Genomic DNA, 23,450 nt, shown 5'->3' on the forward strand with positions numbered 1-23,450 from the left:
TTAAATATATATATATATTTGCCACCTCTACTATAACCTTTTAAATCATTATAATTCATATCTGTGTAATTATCGGTGAATTTTAGTAACTTAAAGACTTTTTTTAAAACCCGGTGAAGTTAGCAGATACTTTATTGGATTCATGACAAGAAATACTGTATTTTTCTTCCTAGCTGTCCTTTTCTACTCAGAAGTGACATCTGGGGGATAAGGGTCGGCTCGATATTTGGCTGCTACTTTTGACTCACCTCCCTTTCTGTGTTTGCTCTTAAGCAGCGTTCCTAAAAGCGACACGAGTCCTTCCGAAAGTGCGCCTGTGTCCTGCTATCCCTGCAACCGCGTGAAAACTGATTCCGTGGACCTCAAGTCCCCGATGGGAAGTCCCTCTGCTGACACGCTCTCCTCCAGGCTCTCGTGGCCCAACCATTATTCGGGAGCGTCGGAGAGCCAGACCAGGAGCGACTTCCTGCTGGGTCCCAGCAGGAGCTACAGTTACCCGCGACAGAAGACGCCAGGCACACCAAAGAGAAACTGCCCAGCACCCTTTGATTTGGACGGCCGTGAGCTCTCGGCCAGTCCCCCTGGCTCCGTCACTTCAGAATTCAGCGGCAGCGTCCCTGCCTGTCCCAAGTCGGCCAGCTACTCTGTGGAGGGCACGGATGAGAAAACTCGGGCTGCTGACACAACCAAGCAGAGTCTTTCGTGCCCTGCCCTACCCCCCAGGGCTCCAAAGCCAGTGGAAGAGAAAGCCGCCTCGGACACTGCTCCCTTGCCTCTGAAAATTGATGGTGCTGAGGAAGACCCCGAGCCTGGGTCCCCGGACCTCTCTGAGGACCAGTACTTTGTTAAAAAGGGCATGCAGGACATCTTCTCCGTCACCTACCCCTTCTCATCTCCGCTCCACCTCCAGCTGGCCCCCAGGTCCTGCGGCGATGGCTCCCCATGGCAGCCGCCCGCTGACCTGTCGGGACTCTCTGTAGAAGAAGTGTCCAAGTCGTTACGGTTTATTGGTTTGTCTGAAGATGTCATATCCTTCTTCGTTACTGAAAAGATCGATGGGAATTTGCTCGTTCAGCTGACGGAAGAAATCCTCTCCGAGGATTTCAAACTGAGCAAACTGCAGGTGAAGAAAATAATGCAATTCATTAACGGCTGGAGGCCCAAAATATAGCCAAATAACCCCAGCTAGCATTGAACAAAACGGACAAATGTGTGTGCTAGAAGGGGTGGGCTGGGACACAATTCCATGTTTTTTGCACTAAAAACCTTCTCTGTAAATAGGGATAAGAGAAACTCTTACTATGCAGATTACGTTTTTGAATGGTGAACAGGCTATTTTGTACATCAATAAAAATGCTGTACAGAACACTTAGAGGTGTGCCTTGTACATCACTCAACAGCTGCTCAAAGACAAAAGGCATGTTCAGAGAATTAATTCTCACCCAAGTAGGTTTATGCGAGAAGGTATGATATTTATTACAAAATAGCCAAAGCTGAAAACCGTAAGAATCAAAAAAACAACAAAACAACAAAAAAGAACTTAAAAAAAAAAAAACACTTTTTGAACAACAGTTCTCTCCTTTGGGGGAATCGACTTTAGACAATTAACTATTCTGTGCTCTGTTGTTTGGATTGCTCAGCAGTGCTAATTGTTTTACTCTTGTGCCTGAAAATGTTAGTGATATGAAATGACACTTTACTGTTTGTTATATGCTTGGTGGGGATCTTTTCATCAAAAGGCATTTTCCAAAAGTCACATGTTGCTAGAGGATGTATGAAATAATACAAATCATGACCACAATAATTTATCTGTAACTGCTGCTAATTTTATTGAGCAGTGGAAAAAAAAAACCCAAAATATATGCATATATGTGTATATATGTATACACAATACAAACATGTTTTAAACATCATTATTAGTCTGATATTTTAGATAACATCTGTTCACTTTCAAAGATCCATTGAGGTTTGGGGCTGTTAACTAAGTTGACGCTCTTAGGAAGAGTGGACAGAATGATTCCAAAGATTCTCAGAACCCTTCCCCTCAAAGCTCAGTCTGACTCGGCTTCATCACTGAAAGCTTGGAAGAAATCAGTAGAGGGTCTGTATTAAAGAATTAAATTTGATTGTAAGCCCATGGGCGGTGTGGTTGGCACGTAATACTTGCATGCCGATGTCTGGGAAAATGGTAGTTTCTTGTCAGAGGGTAATTCATCTCCAGTTTGAGGGTCTTCTTTTTTCCCCAGTGTCTAACAGCAAGAGGTCTGAAGAGCATTTCGCAGAGTGTATTAGGTGTTCTTCACACGCTTGTGCTTCAGGAGAGCTCAAAAATCAGACTTACGACCTTCATCTTTTGAGTAATTTTTTATGAAGTATCAGTAAGTACACTTGTTTCGTTCATAAGCCTCTTCTTTTCCTCTCGTCCAAAGACAATACATTATTACCATACTTTTATTCCAAGAATTCCAGGACATTATTCTGACGGTTCTTGACAGATGTGATTAAAATTTCCAAAATATGCCTCATCATCATTGTTGACTTTTTGAAGGAATGTAAATCTTAGAAAAGTTCTAGTTCTCCAAGCAAGCCACCAGCCCTAGCCCTGCCTCCCCCCCAGTCTGATTCTGGATGTGCAGACATCTGTGACTGAGGTCAGCCCACCAGGCGTCAATATGACTTGCAGGATTGGCTTCTATCTTTTTATCCAGTCTTCCTGCTCACCAGAATACCTAAACAAAGGTAAAGACAAGACCCACGATAACGCAACATGCAATATGCAATATGGCTTTATTTCTTTTTTTTTTTTTTTTTAAGATTTTTTTATTTTATTTTATTTGAGAGAGAATGAGAGAGAGCACATGAGAGGGGGGAGGGTCAGAGGGAGAAGCAGACTCTCTGCCGAGCAGGGAGCCCGATGCGGGACTCGATCCCGGGACTCCGGGATCATGACCTGAGCTGAAGGCAGTCGCTTAACCAACTGAGCCACCCAGGCGCCCATGGCTTTATTTCTTGACATTAAAGATGTTCTTAAATCCATCTCCTGGTTTAGAATTGAGGTGAATTGAACCTCTTCTCATTTTCCATCCTAAATCTTTTTTTTTTAAGGCATTTTTTTTTCCTCCCTTCACACATCTCCCAAAATGTAAATACTCTCGGTAAAATGCATCCCATAAGGCAAACTGGAGCGCCCCTTCAGAAGTAACTGAAAAATCTATATGGAAGTTTCCGGTCCTGCACTCACATGACATGAGACCCCTCAGTGACTTTCATGTTTAAAAAAACATCCTTCTGTGTCAGCAACCACTTCCATGGCAACATTAACCTCTCAGCACTTTCTTTTAAAATAAAAGCAGAGGATGCAGTTGAAACGCTGCACGTTTTTCTCTAGCAAATCCTTGCTGAGTCTGCTTTTAAGTACCTGACCCTTGGACACAATTCTCAGATTCCGGCGGGAGGAACAGAGCGGGTTTGGGTTTACTATGAAGGCTGCCCCACATAAACAGCTGACTCCTTTTATGTTTCTCTTTTTATGTTTTATTTTGCAAAAACTTGACACAAATAGTTTCTGGTTTTTGTCCTGGCATGTGTACATCGAGTTTGTATTGGTAGCAATATAGAGACTACTTGGGGGCAGGCGCTATGGCCTTTGGGTCATGTATTCAAATTTGTTGAGCACCTTTTATCGCCAGGCACTATGCTGGTATGACTCGACAATGCTGAAAAAAAAAAGCCCTCTTGGAGCTCATGATGTTTATATTTAAAATCACAGTTGCTGAGACTGCATATGTGTGAGAAAGACAGGAAATCTTCTGGGCAGTTGGATGTATGGAGAGTTAAGTGTGTTCTGTCTTCAAAGAATCACAGATGGAAGAAATGGCAGGCTTTATTAAAGGGGTAAGAAAATCAACGCCACGTGATCGTGAAAACTTAGAATATGTTAGAGGCTGAAAGTATCTCTGACTCCCACTAGCTAATGTTCTCTTTTACCGATTAGGAATGTTTTTGACTGTGATAACTAACTTCTGGCATCTCCAAAGGCACAGATACATGTAGCTGCCATTCCTGAGCTGAACACTTTGTAGAGGACCTTGGCACCCTGACTAGACAAGGCAGAGAGGATCACAGCAAGAGACACAGTGCAGGGACGGGGAGGAACCGGCCTTTCCCTGCTAAGAGCTGCAGTTTCGCAGTGAGAAATGATGTTCTAGAGATCCCCAGAAGCAGAACTTTTGCTAACACAACCAGGTCAAGACTGAACATATCTGGCAGGTTCCCTGCAGTCAGTGCGGTGACCATGGGGCTTAGGGGAAAGTGTCTGTCTAAACAGGACCCTCCTTGGGGTTTAAATTCATGGCCCCCATCAGAAAAGAAAATCAGGAATAAGCCAAACCAAGCAGCTAAAGTGTAGAATATGGACCTAACTCATGCTGGAAGGGAGAACTCACACACTCCCGGACCTATTCTTTCTCAGAATCTTGTAAACGCCGGCACATTTCTCCTTGAAGTTGAGCTGCTCAACTTTATGAACTGTGAAATTTACATTTACACTCTTTCAACCCACATATACCATTCAAGTTTATGAAGTTTCAGCAAGCTGCCCATTCGACTAAATTGCTATGTTTATTCTTGTCTCATGTAGAAATAAAACAATCTTATGGGAAACTGTTATGACAATCCATTCCAACTGTTTTCAGACATAGGCATAAACACCCTCTGCTCACATTCCAGAACCACCTGCACACCATCCATACAACTCCTTGAGAAGTTCAGGGGGTGGATGTGGATGGATAGAGGGTCCTTCATTTTCCAAACACTTTGTGTAACAAGTCACTACTCATCATGCCTAAAGAGCATAAAATTAACATTTTGAATAACAAACTGGAAAACAAAACCATTTTCCAAAGTACCTCGTGAACCATTCAAAGGAAATTTCAACGTCAGTCCCCCAGAAAAGTTAAATCTGCTATTGGACACACGAAACTTTCAGAAACTATGACCATTCTATCAATTCCCACTCTTTATCTAGTAATATAAAGGCAATGGGCTGCTAGGGCAAAAAGAGTAAAATGCCCAGAATGCAAATGATGGAAAGTAGGATTTTTTATGCTGTGGGGTTGTAATATTGTGGAATTCTCATGGCCCCTTCTTGTCAAGTCACATTGCGGTTTAGTCTTTAAAACTTTAGTCTTTAAAACTTGTGTTTTAAAATTGATCTCATTGTGAAAACCAGAAACAAGGGGTAAACGTGATATCAGTTAAAACTATGTACAAATATCTTCTGTAATTTTGCTGCTCTGTCTAATTTTTAGGCTATGAATTTTGTAATGAGCTTATCAGATTATAAATTTCCTTTGTTTACAATCTCATGTATTCGGGCTCAGATCATTTCTTAGCTATCAACCTCTTCTCCCATTTTCATATTAAGTTCCATTTAAAATAATTGTTTAAGCTAAGCCTAAAAATTGAACTCAATTAATTAAAAATTGGGGGAGTTTTCCTTGATTTAAATGGAAAGGGTATATTCTTTTCAAAGAATTTTGTAACCGTCTTTATAGGTTCTTTGCTTGGAAAACCGGGGGTGTTAACTACCAGTTAACGGTTGTGTTACTTTCCAGAGCATTATCTAATGGGCCCAATGTGTACCTCAAGATAAACATGGTATGTTCTGTCTAAAAAAGTTCTTTGTTGATTTAAATGGTTCCAAAATGTCTATAAATAAAGAAAATTTAAAAGTTGATCCTCTTGCAGTTCCTCAGTGAGTTGGACCTAGTGCATAGTTTTCTAGAACTCTCTTCCCCACCCTCATGAAGGAGATGAGAACGTGTCTGAAGGGATTCTTAATGCTGCAAGCCTATTCTGTACTAAGAGACTGAAGACAATGGCTATCGTACAAAGAAGCAGCTGGGAGCCAGGTCACCTGATGGCATTCAAAGAAAACCCAGTACCTGTGTGGTCAGGAATTAGAACAAAAGACAAATAGAGATGAACTGCTGAGCTTTAAGAAAAAAGAAAAAGAAGTCCATGTTTGTGTGGGGGAAAGAAACAACACGCATTCCTCTCTTTTTGGCTTATACATGGTTGAATTTATATAATTACAGCCAACATAATCGGTGAGAGATTGTGGGGGGTACTGGAGAAAGTCATGGGTCTTCAGCTTGCTGCGACATCCACCAGTGAGTTTTACAGAGAAGTTGGCAAATGACAAGTGGGGGTTGCTTAGGAGAGCTTCTGTTTTACTTGAAATAGCATGAAATAACTTCAGACCATTTTATGGAGAGGCTTTGGGGTAGGGTTAAGGGGCTGAGAGGACGAAAAGACCCATGTCCTGGGCCCCCAACAGGACCCCCTCCCCCAGCTTCACAATCATGCAGAGTCTTCCTGACTTCTTTCACTAGACAAAGTGTTCTCGAATCATCTTCTATTTAAGCCTTCAACCCTCTGTCCTGTTTCACAGGGATAAAGCTTATAACTAAATCCATAGGTGGCTTCTTCCCTGGATTTTGGGAATATGCACTGGAAGAACGTGTAGCATTGAACCTGTAGGATGGGGTTGGCTAAAGCATGCAAGGATCTGTCTCAAGGTCCTAGGAGTACTTAAATCAGATGGGCACTAGGACATATCACTCCCCCAAACTGAAAATTGCAAAGTAAATTTGAGTTTAGAAATAAGTTGGGTTAGAGTCAAATATCTTGAGGTTAGAAAAAGCCAAATCATTGAAAAGAATGATTAAGTACTGGATAAATTCTCATTTCACTGCAATGAATTTTCCCAGCCCCTCCTGCTTAGCCGACTCATACACTTCCTTCTGGATTTACCAGTACCAATCCCCAAAGCCAGTTAGCTTGCCCTCTGTGCTGGCCTAGCTTCTTGTCCCTTTGTAAGCTATAAGCTCTTCCTATCAGGGCTTATGTCTCCATTGTTGTGTCTTCTAAAGTAGATGCTATTTGGGGTTCTATTGAATGATAGCATGAATACCATCACATTCCTGCTGGTGGCCAGGCTTTGTGCCATCAAGATCAAGATAACAATAAAGTTAAAAAAAAATGACACAAATGAAACTTGTATTTATCATTAAGACTTCTGAGTAGACTTTTTTAAGAGACGGCAAGATAAGAACTTGTTCAGAGGTCCCAGATCGTTTGCATCATTTGCCAATGAATTCATTTTCTTCTAACAGTTTAATTAAGCCAATGACTTCAATTCTTTAATGGATATAAAACAAACTAAAAAAAGATCAGTATGTGCCTATCGACTTGAGTGAAATATTGGTTCTAAAAGACACAGGCAATTGAGTAGTGGATATGGTAGAGTGACCAAGCCACGATTGATCTTAGGACTACCTGCAGTGGGTGAAAATAAGGAGTCGGGCACCTGGCTGGCTCAGTTGGTGGAACGTTTGACTCTTGATCTCAGTGTTGTGGGTTCAAGCCCCAGGTTGGGTGTAGGGATTACTTAAAGATGGAATCTTTTTAAAAGAAAGAAGGGAAGGAAGGGAGGGAGAAAGAGAGAGGAAGGAAGGAAGAAAGGAAGGAAGGAAGGAAGGAGAGAGAAAGAAGAAAGAAAGAAAGAAGAAAAGAAAGAAGAAAAGAAAGAAAGAAAGAAAGAAAGAAAGAAAGAAAGAAAGAAAGAAAGAAAGAAAGAAAGAAAGAAAAAGAAAAAGAAAAAGAGAAAAAAGAGCAGTTTCTGTGTGCTCAGAAGCACAACTGTGCAGGGCGTAGGAAAACTATCCATGGACAGATCACAGAAGTTTAGAGCCAGAGGGAACCTTGAAAATGGTCTGGTCCAGTCTCTTAACTTTATTTTAAGTAATCTCTACACCCAATATGGGGCTAAAACTCATGACCCCAAAATCAAGAGTTCCAGGCTTTACTAACTGAGCCAGCCAGACACCCCCAACCTCTTAACTTTATAGGAATGAGCACATGGAGGGTAAATGACTTCCCCCAGACCACATAAGGTTTGTGACAGAATCAGAGCTAGAAATAAAGTCTCCTGATTCCCCATTCTGTATTCATTCTATTACAACATTGTCTCCCAATTTCCTCGACTTTTATCTTTTTAAAATAATATTTAGATTTTTTTCTTAGGGGGGCACCTGGCTGGCTCAGTTGGTAGAGCATACAACTCTTGATTCTCAGGGTCATGAGTTGGAGGCCCATGTTGGGCATAGAGATTACTTTTTTAAAAATTAATTTTTTTAGTGCAAAGAATTTCCTATCATGGTCCTCCAACGTCTCTGTCTTCTAAGATCTTGAACTGATGCTACCCAGGCAGTGCTAGCTGAAAATCAAGAGAAACCTCTCCTGCTTATAAAATGGAGGCTCTGAGCATGTCTCTTGCTTTTTGATCAAAAAGGATGACTCTGTGGAGATAGTGAGACAGGTATAAAATGAAAAAATGTAAAAAAAAAAAAAAAAAAAAACACAAACAACAACAACAACAACTTACACAGAGTACACACACCTTTCATCCCATTGTATCCAGCCATGCCAAACCCTAGGAAGAGTTTACAAATTGGGACACCTAGCTGGAGAAGCAACTGTAGTACTAAACATGGCCGCAGGGTGTCGGGCTTTTCCAACCAGCTAATGACTACACAAGGCTTAACTCCAGTCTGCTCAGATAGAGTACAGTAGTGAGACAAGGGGCAAAACTTTAAGTCTGGCCTGTATTGGTGGTCTCCATCTTCCCCTCATTCAGTTTTCCACTTTCCTTAGCCAAACACATTGGAATCCTGAAGTCATGGAAACAGAAAGAAGTGGCTCAAAAAAGATAAGTCATTTGAAAGTGGAGCACTGTCATTTTTCCAAGCCATATGTAGGGAAGGAAAAATTCTTCTACCTTTCGAAGTCTTCCAGCTGGACTAAGAATTAAATTGAACAGATTAACAGAAGAAAGAACCAAACTTTTATTATATGCACGCGGAGGCCCAATAATGAAATTGAAACGTAAAGAAATGACCAAGGCTGGAAGTTTTTATACTTTTTAGACAAAGAGACAATAAATCTGTAAGGAATCAATTACCTTTGGGAGTTTCAATTAGTAGGGAATTCTAAACAGAATTTGGACTAGGGTAGTAAATTAGAAAAAAGTAGCAAAGGTTTTTGTTTGTTGGTTTGTTTTGTTTTGTTTTGTTTACAGCCTTCTTGGCTCTAAATTTCCCATATCTGGTGATAAGGATATCTCTTGATCTCCTGGCACAGGGAGCATAACTTTCTCATGGGAGACATATTTCCTGCTTTCAGGGGACAGGGGAGGGTCTGAGTGTCCTTCTTGCACCAACTGCCTCTTAAGTACTTAGGATAATCAGTATGCTAAAGTGGCACATTTTGGGGTGGGCTCCCCTTGGCTCCTATGCATATTTCCATTGCGGAAGAGGTAGAGGAATTTTCAAAGTGCAAAACTGACCTGTCAGATGCCTTGTCCCTTCTTGGTTCTGAGTCTCTGGAATTTTGAAAGTGAATGGTGCTCATCAGTAAAAAAAAAAAAAGCTGTACTTCCTTTTTTTTTTTTTTTAATTTCATTGGTTGGTTTTGAGCAACAAAGCCCTCAACCAGAAACAGAATCTCTCAAGTATCATTACATTAAAGCTGACTTCCAAGATAAGATTGGAAAAGTAAATCTCCTTCAATCCTCCTTCACCCTAATCAAACCATGAACCTACCTAGTTGGTCCTGGAACAAAGAACAAAGAAAAGATAAACTTTAACAAAGAAAACGTCAAACTTCAGCTCTTGCATCAATATGTTTATGCTTCATTCTCTGTGCTTTTTACTATTTTCAGTAGTGCAGCTTTTGACAAGGTAAGGAAGTCTCAATTCAACTTTTAAGGAGATGAGTTTACAAATCTAGTAAACTACCAGTAATTTCAGTTTTTTTATCTGAAGAAAACAAAAACTCTAATTCAAAAAGATATATGCACCCCTATGTTTATTGCAGCATGATTCACAATAGCCAAGTTATGCAAGCAACCTAAGTGTCCATTGATAGATGAATGGATAAAGAAGAAATGGTGTGTGTGTGTGTGTGTGTGTATACACACAGATATATACACACATGCACATATATAACAGAATATTACTCAGCCATAAAAAAGAATGAGATCTTGCAGTTTGCAACAACATGGATGGACCTTGAGAGTATTATGCCAAGTGAAATAAGACAGAGAAAGACAGATACCATATGATTTCACTTACCTGTGGAATCTAAAAAACATAAAACAAATGAACAAGCAACAAAAAGTAAAAAGAGACCCATAAAGAACAAAGTGCAGGTTGCCAGAGGGAAAGTGTGTGGAGGGATGGACAACATGGGTAAGGGGAGTGGGAGGTACAGGCTTCCAGCTATGGAATGGATAGGTCCCTGGGATGAAGGGTACAGCGTTAGGAATACAGTCTAAAGCACTGTCACAGTGATGAATGGTGACAGGGTAGCCACGCTTCTCATGACTCATAGACTTAACAAATCAGTATGATGTATGCCTGACACTAATGTAACATTGTATGTCAACTACACTTTAATAAAACTAAAATAAAATTTTAAATAAATAAATAAAATAATTTCAGTTTGAGTTTAGGTTGCCATCTTCAATTAGTATGATTGCTCAACTTTTCATATAACCACACTTACCTGTTTTTACCACATGTCAGTGATTGGAGATGAAGGGGCCATGGGACAATGGCTTTGTTCTGGGAGTTGGGACACAGAAACACTGTTCTTCACATTGTAAAATGGTCAGCTCTCCTGGTTTTGTGTTTCTTTTTATGTTACCCCTGGCCTACACATAAAAGCTCTCACTATGGTTTCTCATCTATGTGAAGACTATAGAATGATGCCAGTTCTTCATATATGTCCTAGCTGGCCCCTTCTAAAATGGAAAAAGGCTATGTAAGTTATCATTTTACCATTGAAGTAGATGCAATCCGGAGAGGTGATCTGACTGATCTATCCTTGAGCCAGGATTACTCGTGAACCCACTCAAAGTCTGAGTCCTGGACAGGACTTTAAAAACCCTCAAACAGGGGCGCCTGGGTGGCTCAGTTGTTAAGTGTCTGCCTTCGGCTCAGGTCATGATCCCAGCATCCTGGGATGGACCCCGCATCGGGCTCCCTGCTCCATGGGAAGCCTGCTTCTCCCTCTCCCACTCCCCCTGCTTGTGTTCCTTCTCTCGCTATCTTTCTCTGTCAAATAAATAAATCTTTAAAAAAAAAAATAAAAAAAAATAAAAACCCTCAAACACTGTCATGATTTATTCATATATGTAGAGATCTCCAGAGAAGTTCTCGTTTCTACATTGTACGGTCCCAGCTTCTTCCTTTTCTGCCTCATTTTGCAACTTAAATTGTCCACTCGATTTTATGGTATGTAAGTTAGTTATATCACAGTTTTTAAAAAAGCTTACCTATTCCTCCATGTGATTAACTGTGAGTCAGGCCATTGTCTATTACATTCTTTCTCAGGCCCAAGAATGTTCATGTTCTTCCTAGTTTTCCCGTGATGAGAACAGCTCTTGACTTGTCACCAGGGCCTCAGCGCGGTTGTATGCTAGTTATCTGGGGCACATTTTGAAGAAGTGAGATTTCTCTATACTAATTATCCTGGATAATAGAAAGATGTGGAAATTATTTGTGCTGGAAGAAAGAAAAAGACAACCTGTAGAGATACCACTATTATAGTAACATAAAGTACTGGGATCCATGAATTAGTTAATCATTGATAGTTTGTTATTTGGAAGGTTGAGATAACTCATTTATCTTTCACAGATAACTAACTATAAAAGAACAGTTTGAAATATGGAATGGGAAAATGAAGTACATGTTCTTCTTATTCGGTTAACCATTAGGTATATCTCACCAGTATTAATGCTCGATGGAAAAAAATGCTATTATTTAACCCTTGCCGTCTCCTTTGAGAGACGTGTTGTTTCTTCATATTTTTAGTCTTACCATGGTGCCAATATTGGCCATTTTTAGAGCATTCATCTTCCATCCATAGGTTTTTGTCTCCTCCTGACTCTCACCTGGTGTCAGGGCTGGATTTTGGTGTAGAAGGATTATCAAGGGCAAGTGGGCAGTGGTTGCTGGAGACAAGGATTCGATACCCATGTTCAATTCCAGAAGCCATGTTCCAAGCTGTGGATTATCCCCCTACCAGACTTGTTTATCTCCTCACCTAACTCAGCTGCTCTCTTCACTCACCACTGCGGGTCTTACTGTTCACTGAAATAAAGGACCCCATCTACTCCATCTTCCCCCATTCTGGATTTCTTTTCACACCTCTTTTCCTGGACCTTCTTAGATCTTTACCCAGACTTAGCCCGAGTTTCACATTTACCTGAATTCCTTGTATGCTCTCTCATTCTATCTCCAGTTAGCTCATGAGGATGCTTTAAAACATTCTCTAACCTGATTTCATAAACGTGTTCTTATCACAGCCAAAGAGGTCCACCAGGCAAACAACACTGGAGAGATTGGATTGATCTCATAGGTAAATGGAAGAAGGAAGGGCAACTGGTGTGGTGTTGGATGGGTTCATTAATTCAAGTAATTTGGGGGAAGTGCCTACCATCATTCCCAAGCAGTAAAAATTTGCCTTTTCAATACCAGATGTATGAATGCTAAAATCAGGTTTGAAATTACTTTTAATTATCAAAAAAAAAAAAATTTATCATCCAGCCCCCCACCCTTTGGCATGCCCCTAAGACACATGCCCAGTGTGTTTAGGGGTAAGTGTGTCTCATTTGCTCCTCAGTTGACCAACACTCAGTCATTCTCTGAGTCTCAGCCCTGGCCACTGCGTGCTGCCCGGCCACGGCCACAGGATCACTTCCTGCTACGCATCACCGCCTGGGGCTCCTGGGCACCACCTCTGGTCAGACAGCTGCTTCTACCAACAGGTGGCACTTGAGAGGTGCATATGGGCATTTCCTGTCCTCCTCTGGCCCTTCCTTTCCCCAGCAGCACCACAAAGGTTCAGTGCACAGGCTGCTTCATCAGCGTGAGTTACAGGTATGCCTTCTTATAATCCCAGGTGTCCAGCAGGTAAATACATATACATATACACCCACGCATGCTAGAGACAAATGCGCTCTCAAAGACTCACAGTCTAAACCACAGACCTCTTCATAACTGCACCCTTAGCTGCCCAAATGCCCTGCAAAAGCTTTGAAATACCACCCACAGAGGCATGATTATATTCCCTCACATGCTTCCATCCTATATCTTGAAGGAGGGCTTATTTTTCTTTCTTTCTTTTTCTTTCTTCCTTATTTTTTTTTTAAAGTAGGCTCCGTACCCAGCATGAACCCCAGTGCAGAGTTCAAACTCATAACCCTGAGATCATGGCCTGAGCTGAGAGCAAGAGTCAGCGCTTAACCAACTAAGACACTCAGGCGCCCCCTCTAGTGAGGATAATTTTACACCTTTGAAGTCACCTAGTCTTGAATTTGGATCAGAGCTTTGCTCCTTATTATCAGTGTGACTATTGGCCTCATTATCTTACCTACAAAATGGAAAAGGGAACAGTTACCTCTCAGAGTGGTTATGGAAATTAAATGAGCTGATATAGGCGATACCATTTAGTTCAAAGACTTAATTTGGTTTTGAAATAGAACTAAACCCGCTTAGAAATGAAAAGGAAGGTGGGGATGGGGATAACTTACACTTTTCTTCTGGCCATCCATTCATTTAGCAAGTGCTTTTGAGCATATATTAAGTTTTCAGTTTCTCACCTGAGTGAGAAACCTGCTCTAGTGAATAAGACACATTCTCTGTCTACAAGCTGATGGTTTACAGTTAGCACAGTAATAAAAGCTTTTATTGAGTACTTCATGTGTTCCATTCATTGGAACTTAGGAAATTATATGCATTATCTCATTTAATTTACACAGAAGCAACAAGAAGTAACTACTACTGTTATTCCCATTTTTATCGACAAGGAAACAGAGTCTAAAAGGGTAACTCATCTAAGACATCCATCACATAGCAAGTAAATGGCCAGTCCTGGGTTTAAACCCACGTCTTTCGAAGAGACGCATAGAAGGCACTCTGGGAGCAAATAGGGAAAAACATCACTGTGTCTTGACTCAGCGTCTGAGTCATAGAATAAATAAATGGAATATTAATTTTATGACTAATGACTGTGCTCAGGCTAGAATCTTTGCTGGACCTCCTCCTGCTTGGAGCGACGAAACAGAAGTTCCGTCAGGCAGCATCCCTCTGTAGACAAGCTGGGTGGGGATACCCCGCTGTCCGTCCACCAGTCACGTGGGCCTCCTCAACCGTAGGAGCCTGAGATTTCCCAACGTCAGAGGGCCCCTGGGGGCTCTAGAGACTGCACTTCAGCTGGTCCAGGGCGGTGGGACCGAGGTTGTGCCCAGAGCACCCCAGTGGGACAGGGGAGTGAGGGAGACGTGGGATTGAACGGGCATCCATGCTGTCCACTCGGGCAGGTGGATAGAAAAGGACCCAAGGAGCAGGGAGGGAAGGAGCTGCTGTGTCAGCTTCGGGTGTTTCAGGCGAGGCTGGCTGCACAGAGCTAAAACCCAACTACAGCAGCTTCATTGAGTGAGGATTGTTTTTCTCAAGGAACAAGAAGCCCAGAGAAGGCAGCTCAGTTCTTGCGCAGCTACCTAAGGATCATTCTGGTCCCCTGCTCCACTGCCCTCACCTGTGGTTGTCATCCTCAAGATGATGCCTTGGATCCTGTACCCACAAGTATTCTTCCTGACTTCCAAGCAGAAAGAAGGCTCGGGAGTGTGAAGAGTGAAAGACACATGCCAACCGACTCTGTCTCTTTGTAATCAGGAATCGTATTTCCCAGAAGCGCCACTCCATAGAGTGGCTAAAACCAGGTCACGTGACCGCCCAAACTGCAAGAGTCACATAGGTGAGTATTTCTAACCCTGAACTAATCAGAGCTCTCAGAGCAAGGGAGAAGAGCTCAAATATTGAATAAGCAACTGGCAGCATCTGCATAGACCCTTGAACAATATATATCCATTGCCCCAATGCTGGCTGTAGGAATGCAGGCCATCCTGCTAGAGAGATTTTTGATACATGAGTGAGAAGTAGAGGATGGAACTCAGGTCTAGAACAAGTTAGACCACTAAAGCTCTGGGGTCATGTTCTTATTCCTGCCTATATTTGCAATTGTCTCAAACCCATCAAAAAATTTTTTTAAGAAATGCTGCATATTGTATTTCACCTCCTGGAAATGCATAATGCATACTAGTATATTAAAGGCTCTGAGAAATTTTCAATAAAAACTTGTTTGACTATATTTAACTCAACAGTTCTCCAACATTCTGCAGATCATGCTTTGGAAATGCTGATCTAGGTCAATACCTTGAGATCACCTAGTTTAGCTCTTCATAGCCATGTGATTCACTCATAATTAAGCTGTTGGCAGGATATAAGAAACATGGGATTTCCACCCCATAGGGTTGTAGGTCCAAGGCCAGTTCCTGAGCATGCAACCTGTGCAGTCTCTTGGGGCCTGATGTTGGATATGCCCCACACTCAGGCCAATGCTCTGCCATTGCTGTCTTGAAATTAATTTTTGAACAAGGGGTTTCATGTTTTCATTTTGCACAGAGCCCAGAAAGCTGTGTAGCTGATCTCAGGCAAACAGGATAAAAATCAGATGTATGTGATTTGTATTTTTTAGCTTTTCTCTAGTTCAGAAGAAGCAGTTGCCTGCTAATATAAGTATGTTTGCCCTTCTTACTGACTTACATAAACATATATGAAAATGCTAAAACATTAGAAGTGTTCTCTCATTCTTGCTCACACCCTTCCCTGACTCCTGTCTAGGGGGATATGTCAAGTTTATATCAAACGTAGTAAAAAAAGAAATTAGACTCATTCTTTTATCATAAATGGATATAAAGAGGAATTTAAAGCAAACTCTTTTTAAAGTAAGGCAGTTGGGGTACCTGGCTGATACAGTGGGTGGAGCGTGTGACTCTTGATCTTGGGGTCATGAGTTTAAGCCCCACATTGGGTGTAGAGCCTACTTAAAAAAATAAAAAATAAAAATAAATTTTAAAAAAACAGCAAGACAATTAAAGAGTCTTTGTGGGCCTTGGGCAAAGGAATTGTATTTTATTAATTTATGTATGTTCCACATATAACCAGTATACAGGCTGGTACTAGGCGCCCAGTTGGCTGGTAGGTTAAAGTAGTGGCTGGTGAGTGAAAGAATCTGACGAGGTCCAACCAGAGACTAGAGGAACTCTTTAGACAGCCAGAGCCAAGACCCAGGCCTCCAGTGCAGACTCTGGTGAAGCCCAAGATCTATTTTTCTCTTACCAACCAGTCCTTTTGTCAAGTTTGTTTGAGGTTCTAGAACTTAAACTTACACCATAGTAGGAATCAGCCACGTGACCACAAAGGACACCCCCCACCAACACACATGCACACAAGCAGCAGCCACCAATCTAACTGGTCCCTCACATTGAAGGAAATACCTAAGAACAGGAAACAACTCAAATAATCAGAGCTAAGTTGGAGACTTTCTCCGTTAGAAATGTCTTTTGGGGCACTTGGCTGGCTCAGTGGGTAGAGTGTACAATTCTTGATCTCGGGGTTGTGAGGTTGTAAAAAAAAGAAATTTCTTTTGAAATCTCGATTTTGACAAGCTGATATAAACAGACTTACCTGCAAGTCTAAGCAAGAAACAAAAATAATAAAGAAACTGATTTCTTTACCCTTAGCTCCAGGCAAATCTGCAGTTTTTAATTTATTTTGTCCTGTTCTTCCATTTCCAGCCTAAAATGTATTTATCCCAACAACCCCTATCACCACAATCCCTGTGAGTGGAATGCAACAAGGCAGGACAGAGGAGAAAAAGAAGTGGTATCTTCCACAAAAGAGGGTTGATGAGTCAGTCTGCCTCTAGGTATAGGATAACTAATGTCTAACTTGATCTGACTTCAAAAAGCCTAAACAGAGTCTCAGGAACAGTATCGAAGAAATAAAACTGCCTTTAAGAAGCAAGAGCTGGACTTTTATTTCCTTGAAAGAGGAAAGTTAAGCCCGAAGGAAAAACAAAAAAGCAACAAGACTTATGTATTAGCAGAAAGAGGAAAGGAGATGCTTTGTCATTATTTGTCATGTAAAATGGCAAGATAATGACCCACCAGGGATTGACCTTTTCACTGGAAGGAAGGGTTGGCATTTAGACTTCTTCTGAGTCAGGAACTGGGTCTTCTGTGTCTTTACTCCTCCCGACAGCAACCACCACAGCGAGTTGTTGTTGGTAGTGGGTGTTCGGTAGTGTCTGTTGGTTATTTCGTGGATGAGCAGGGTGGGTAAGGGCATAAGTTGGTTAGTGGTTTTAAATTCAGCAAATTCGGGGCGCCTGGGTGGCTCAGATGGTTAAGCGTCTGCCTTCGGCTCAGGTCATGATCCCGGGGTCCTGGGATCGAGTCCCACATCGGGCTCCCGGCTCAGCGGGGAGCCTGCTTCTCCCTCTGACCCTCTCCCCTCTCATGCTGTTTCTCTCTCGCTGGCTCTCTAAAAAAATAAATAAAATCTTTAAAAAAAAAAAATTCAGCAAATTCAGGGACACCTGGGTGGCTCAGTTGGTTAGCCTTTGGCTCAGGTCATGATCCCAGGGTCCTGGGATCAAGTCCCATATCAGGCTCCTTGTTCAGCAGGGAGCCTGTTTCTCCCCCTGCTTGTGCCCTCTCTCTCCCTCTGACAAATAAGTAAATAAAATCTTTTAAAAAATAAAATAAATTCAGCAAATTCCTCTCTTTTCTTCTCCACTGTTATAGCAGTTTCTTTCTCCTGATCTCTACCCCCTGATGCCTTCCCACAACCCTGTCCTCATTACCATTTGAACCAGCATGCGTATCCTCATATTAGTACCATAAGGGCCATTCTCCTCTAGAAAGTGAATTGGGGTCTAAATCTTCCCATTTTGTCACTAGACTGTAGGCTCCCATGTCTTATTTATCTTAGTCCTGGTCCCCCAAGAGTGGCCCACCTGCCTTCCTCTCAGCCTGCCCCTCTCTGATCAGATGCCATAACTAATTGTTGTTGGATCAGTGAATGGAAACAAATTAACCATTTCAATCCGCTTTTGCCAACAAACTCTTAAGCCTTTTTTTTTTTAAGGAAGATCAATGTTTGCCAAAAATATTAAATATCTCAAGATACCTGTGTTTACCTAATTATTTAAGACCCCTTTTTTGTTTTTTTTTTGTTTGTTTGTTTTGTTTTGTTTTTTTTAAAGATTTTATTTATTTGACAGAGACCGAGAGCGAGAGCAGAAACACAAGCAGCGGGAGTGGGAGAGGGAGAGCAGGCTTCCCGCCGAGAAGGGAGCCCGATGTGGGACTTGATCCCAGGACCCCAGGATCATGACCTGAGCTGAAGGCAGACGTTCAACAACTGAGCCACTCAGGCGCCCCCCTTTTTTGTTTTTAAAGTTGAAGCCTGCATTTAGTTTTCAGTCCAATGAAATAATCTGCCATAGCTCTATAAAAGTACAAGGCACCCAATTTTTTAAAGATTTTTTTCGGGGTTTTTTTGTTGTTGTTCTTGGTAACCTCTACACCCAACATGAGGCTCGAACTTATGACCCGAGATCAAGAGTTGCATGCTGTACCAACTGAGCCAGCTAGGCACCCAATTTCCCTAGCTTTTTATTTTTTCTTTACCTTTTCTCAATGAAAATGGCAAAAACAACAACAAAGAACTGCAACTTAATGAACATATAATTCTCTCTAAATTATAATGTGATTTACTTTTTATGGTATGAAACATTTGCCTCTGTTAGGTTTCCTTCTTCCCCTATGTGAACATGCATAGATTTGTCTCAAAGCAGACAGAGTGTCAGTACTCATTGGAAGCATCTTGATTTTCCCATAGGCCATTTCAGAGAAGCTCTCTTTACTTGTTCCTTCTTTCAAAAGTTTTAAGAGACCACAGTCTACTAAAAAAATAAATAAATAAATACACAGTATAGTGTTCTGTCTGAGATTTAGAGAAGACAGGCAAAGGTTGACAAAAATAGAAAGAAATTTAACTCATTCCATTTTATTGAAAGCAATTTCCAAGTAGCTTATCTGTTATGAAGATAACTACATCCAAGCGTTTATTTAATAGTTAATTATCAGCATCTCTTAAAAGATCTCTGCAGTCTAGAAAACACAAGGCCATAATCCCAGCTAATAATATCAAACTGATGAGCAAAGACATAGCACCTACTTTTTCAGCTGATGATGTGGCAAAGATCATGAAATTCTGCAAAACTCAATCTAAAGTGAGTTATAAATCGCACAAATACCAGCTAATGGATAATGAGATCCTATTCTAATGTTGATAATGTGCAATGTAAGTGTTTCCTGTTTCTTAAATAGGATATCTTTGACCATTTAAACAAGTCTTTAGCACCAAGCATCCACAGGCATGAGTATATTAGAAAAGCCATTTTGTGTATGCCGCTTGGAGGTAATGAGAAAGTGCTTCTCGATGGGACACGCATATGAGGAGACATCAATGTCTTATTAATAGGTAAGAGCACGCTGAGTTAATAGTGCATTGATAACTGATTTTTATTGTCCCCTCCTCACCACGCTTGTGTGACTCGGTGATGTAATATTAGCAAGAAAACAAAAAGCCAAACTAGCACAATTACGGTGTCATCATATTCTTGTATAAAAATGTGCTTGCCTTTTATTAGAAACATTTTTTATCCTTGAGAGTATCATTTGAACTTTGTAACAAATATCCTGTGTCCAATATATCAGTCCCCTTCCCCAAATTCCCCACTTATCTCCTTACCTCTCCCCCTTTATCTAGCCCTAAGTCGATCTAGTAGAAAATCCAACAAACACCCTTAAAAAGTGGACTATTGTCTAAATCTCCCTCTTGCCTACATTGTTCCCCATCTTTCCACTTTACCCTTTGAGCAAAGACTCAAAAGCCAAGTGGGGTTTAAGCAAGGATTTCAAGTGCTTGCATCTAAGAACCTGCAATTGGCAAATCTTGCCCCACTACTTACGACAAGCCTCCAGCTGCCGGGCGCTTGGCGGGGGGCAAAAACACATGTGGGGGCGCCTCGCTGGCTTAGTCGGTAAAGCACGCGACTCTTGATCTCGGGGTCATGAGTTTGAGCCCCACATTGGGTGTAGAGATTACTTAAATAAATAAAACACTATATATATATAAAAAAATACATGGGGGCACCTGGGTGGCTCAGTTGGTTAAGCGACTGCCTTCGGCTCAGGTCATGATCCTGGAGTCCCAGGATCGAGTCCCGCCTCGGGCTCCCTGCTCAGTGGGGAGTCTGCTTCTCCCTCTGACCCTCCCCCCTCTCATGCTCTCTCTATCTCATTTTCTCTCAAATAAATAAATAAAATATTAAAAAAAAATACATGGGACATGGTCTGCCTTTCTATCTAGCTGTGGAGATGAGAAGAATATAGTGATTGAATATGCAATTATTAACTATTTACTCCATGCCAGGGATTGGCAGCCACAGATGAAAAGTGGATGACACAGAGCTTGTCCTCAAGAGGTTTACAGGGAAAAATAAGAGGACACACACGTAAAGAAATCAGTGCATCAGCGTGCCCTAGGCTCTATGACAGACGTCTAAGTGGAATGTTGAGAGGGCAGCCCCAGAAGGTAGCAGAAAGGAGATTCAGAGGAGAAAGATACCACACAGGTGAGAATGGTGGTTAAGTTTTCAAGAGCACGACTTTAGCTTTCAACACTTCCCTCAAATGGTCATTTAAGGACTCATTAGAAAGTATTCCTAGGGCACCTGGAGGGCTCAGTGGGTTAAGCGTCTGCCTTCAGCTCAGGTCATGATCTCAGTATCCTGGGATCATACCCCGTGTCAGGCTCCCTGCTCAGCGGGGAGTCTGCTTCTCCCTCTCCCTCTGCCTGCCACTCCCCCTGCTCGTGCACTCTCTCTCTCTCTCTTTCTCTCTCTAGAATAAATAAATAAAATCTTTAAAAAAAAGTTCCTGAAGAATACCTGCTTCCAAGTATTCCTTACCACATTTAGTGCTGTGACATATTCAGATTTCCACTTAATCATCACCTTCAAGAGACTTAACCAGATATCCTAAATAGCGTAGCCACCCGGTCAATCACTCACTTTTCTCTAACCTTTGCCTAACATTTGTCAAAATCTGTCTTTCTTGTTGGTTTAGGCATTGCCTATAAGCTCAAAGAAAGCCAGACTTTGTTTTATTGCATGCTGAAGCCCCAGTGCCCGGAATAATACGCTCAAAAATACTGTTGATGAATGAAGGGTAAATTCACAGAATTTTCTCAAATCAGCTTTGAGACCAGGCCCCTTTTGCTTTCTCAAAACTTCATATTCCACCCACTTTTCCTGCACCCATATTAGCCCTCAATCCATCAATATCCAGTATTGTGCCACAAGGCAATCAATTTTACAGAATGCTCATTCCATCCTCACCGATCCATCCTCCACATGCTCGGATGCCTCAGATGAGGCAGAACCAAGGCCTAGGACAACCACGAAACCCGAGCTAAGTCTGCACAAATATCAAACTATAAGAATATAATTTTTAAACAATAAAGAATACATGGAAGAAAATAAAATGCATTCTGGATTATAGACGGGTGTTGTCTTTTTGCTCTAAGTTTATGGTTTTTTCGTTCAAATGTCATGAAAAATTAAAATCTGGGATGATGTGTTTTGCTCATTTCCTAACATTTTGCGTCAAACGGAAGGACTGACAATCTGAGAAGAGGAAAAATGGCACAATTAATAGGCAAGTGAAAAAAGTACCCTAAATATTATTTAGGCCTAACAAGCTAATAACAATGATCCAAATGAGATATTGTCTCTACTTTAAAGCTTCTATCTAAAAAATAATTCTTTGAAGTGTGTTGTTGTCTTTTACCATGTCTTTGATTGTACTAATCTATTCGATTCAATTCCACAAATATTTCCTGTGTAGTCCTAAGAATTTGGAAGGGGGGGCGGGGAGGGGAGAGGAGGGAAAGGCTCGGAATGTAAAGCTGAATGGGAACCTCCGGCATCCTAAAACCTAGTATCCTGCCATGGGTTCCAGAATATTTTTATGCAAACCTCCCATATTTTAAAAGATCATGCCTCTCTTCACTCGTGTTTTCAGTATCAAAATGGAAAAAAGGTCAGAGAAAGGTGCCCTGCTGTCACAGAAACATGCTCTGCCAGTGCGGGCTCCCCCCCTCCCCCCCAAAACGGTCATGCTTCTAGCCTTCCTGGTTGCCTTCTCTATGGGAAAACCAACAGAGCATCTGCTGCACTGAGCTTAGAAACAAAAACGTCGTCTGCTGGGCTAGAAGATAACATCCGCAGAAGGCTGAAAATTAAAATAAAATAAACAGAGGACTGCAGATTGTTCAAATTAGCCTACATTAAAGCCAGAGGAACAGCCTGTCATCTCGCTGTTAAATTAGACTGTGGCTGCCGCTGATTTGGAAGGACAGATGACTGAATGACAAGTGTGAATGAGCCCTGGAAAAGGTGCAAAGTGAGCCATGGGGAAGCAAGGAATGCAGAGCAGATGGACAATTGGATTTGAACAGAAGGAGAAACATCGAATTTTTAGGTTGAATTTTTTCAAAGGATAGCAATAACCCATATTTCTACAGATATATGCCTTTTCTTTCTGATTTCAAAGTCCTTCTCTTTCGGTTTGCTGTCAAAAAAAGACAGATGGGGGCTGCTGGTAAAATGATACGGATGAGAACTCCATGGGTAAGAATACTGGATGTTTTCCATAAATCTCAGCAAGCATTGCATCACGTCGTAGGGTGAATTACATAGGCGTTTTGTGAGACTCTAAATTCAGATACAGGCCAATGAAATTAGTCAATCAGTTAACATAGCCTATTTCTAGGACATTGAGGTCCGAGAGTACTATCCATTCGCTGCCCTCTGGAAATGAGCTATCTAGGTGACGAAGCTCGCCATTTTAAGAACCAATGCTTTTCAATTTGAAACTGTTTGTTGAATGAATGGATGGATGGAGGAAATGGATTGCACAGTTGCCTTCAGTACTAGACATGGAAAACAGGTTCTTGGTGAACGTATAAACGTAAGTTCCAGGTCCTACCGTCACACACGGACGCCCCTGGGAGCTGAAATGTGAGTTGGGACCACCGCTTCACTGACACAGTCCTCATGGGTAGAATCCGATATAACAGACAAGTCTAGAGGGCAGGTGGGATGGGCCAACAAAGAGACTGTCACCGATGGCCACCAAGGCACTTGCTGAGAGAGCACCGTAAGGGGGAAGCGAGCAGGCTCCATGATTGGTTAAAAAAGAAACAATACCAGGTTTCTTGGAGGCGAGGTGGTATTTTGAGTTCTGCACATCATGAGTAAGTCCAATATTTTTTCTCTGGGACACTCTCATGGATTCATAGCAAAACCCTAGGAAAACCGAAATGCAAAAGACAGAACCAAAG

General features: G+C 41.6%; 1 protein-coding gene across 8 annotated transcripts in view; it reads left to right on the forward strand.

Annotated features, from left to right (window-relative positions):
- Window positions 1-20,826, forward strand: part of GAREM1 (GRB2 associated regulator of MAPK1 subtype 1) — a 211,038-nt gene extending 190,212 nt beyond the window's left edge. The window contains exons 6-10 of one of the 8 annotated variants that reach the window (XR_010407270.1): window positions 274-1,123; window positions 2,247-2,378; window positions 14,586-14,886; window positions 19,370-19,523; window positions 20,478-20,826. Coding sequence is in view for 6 of the 8 variants with exons in the window: in XM_064577773.1 (XP_064433843.1) it covers window positions 274-1,123; window positions 2,247-2,357 (961 nt within the window). In the remaining 2 variants the exon portion in view is untranslated. Of the gene's footprint in view, window positions 1-273; window positions 1,373-2,246; window positions 5,749-14,585; window positions 14,998-19,369; window positions 19,524-20,477 lie in introns of those variants that run through there. The other 7 variants (XR_010407269.1, XM_064577773.1, XM_064577774.1 and 4 more) reach the window with 7 other exon arrangements.
- Window positions 20,827-23,450: the final 2,624 nt, after the last annotated feature.

The sequence above is a fragment of the Mirounga angustirostris genome, unplaced genomic scaffold, assembly GCF_029215605.1.
Source record: "Mirounga angustirostris isolate CCGP_5_RB_7025 unplaced genomic scaffold, mMirAng1.0.hap1 SCAF_14, whole genome shotgun sequence".
NCBI classification, from domain to species: Eukaryota; Metazoa; Chordata; class Mammalia; order Carnivora; family Phocidae; genus Mirounga; species Mirounga angustirostris.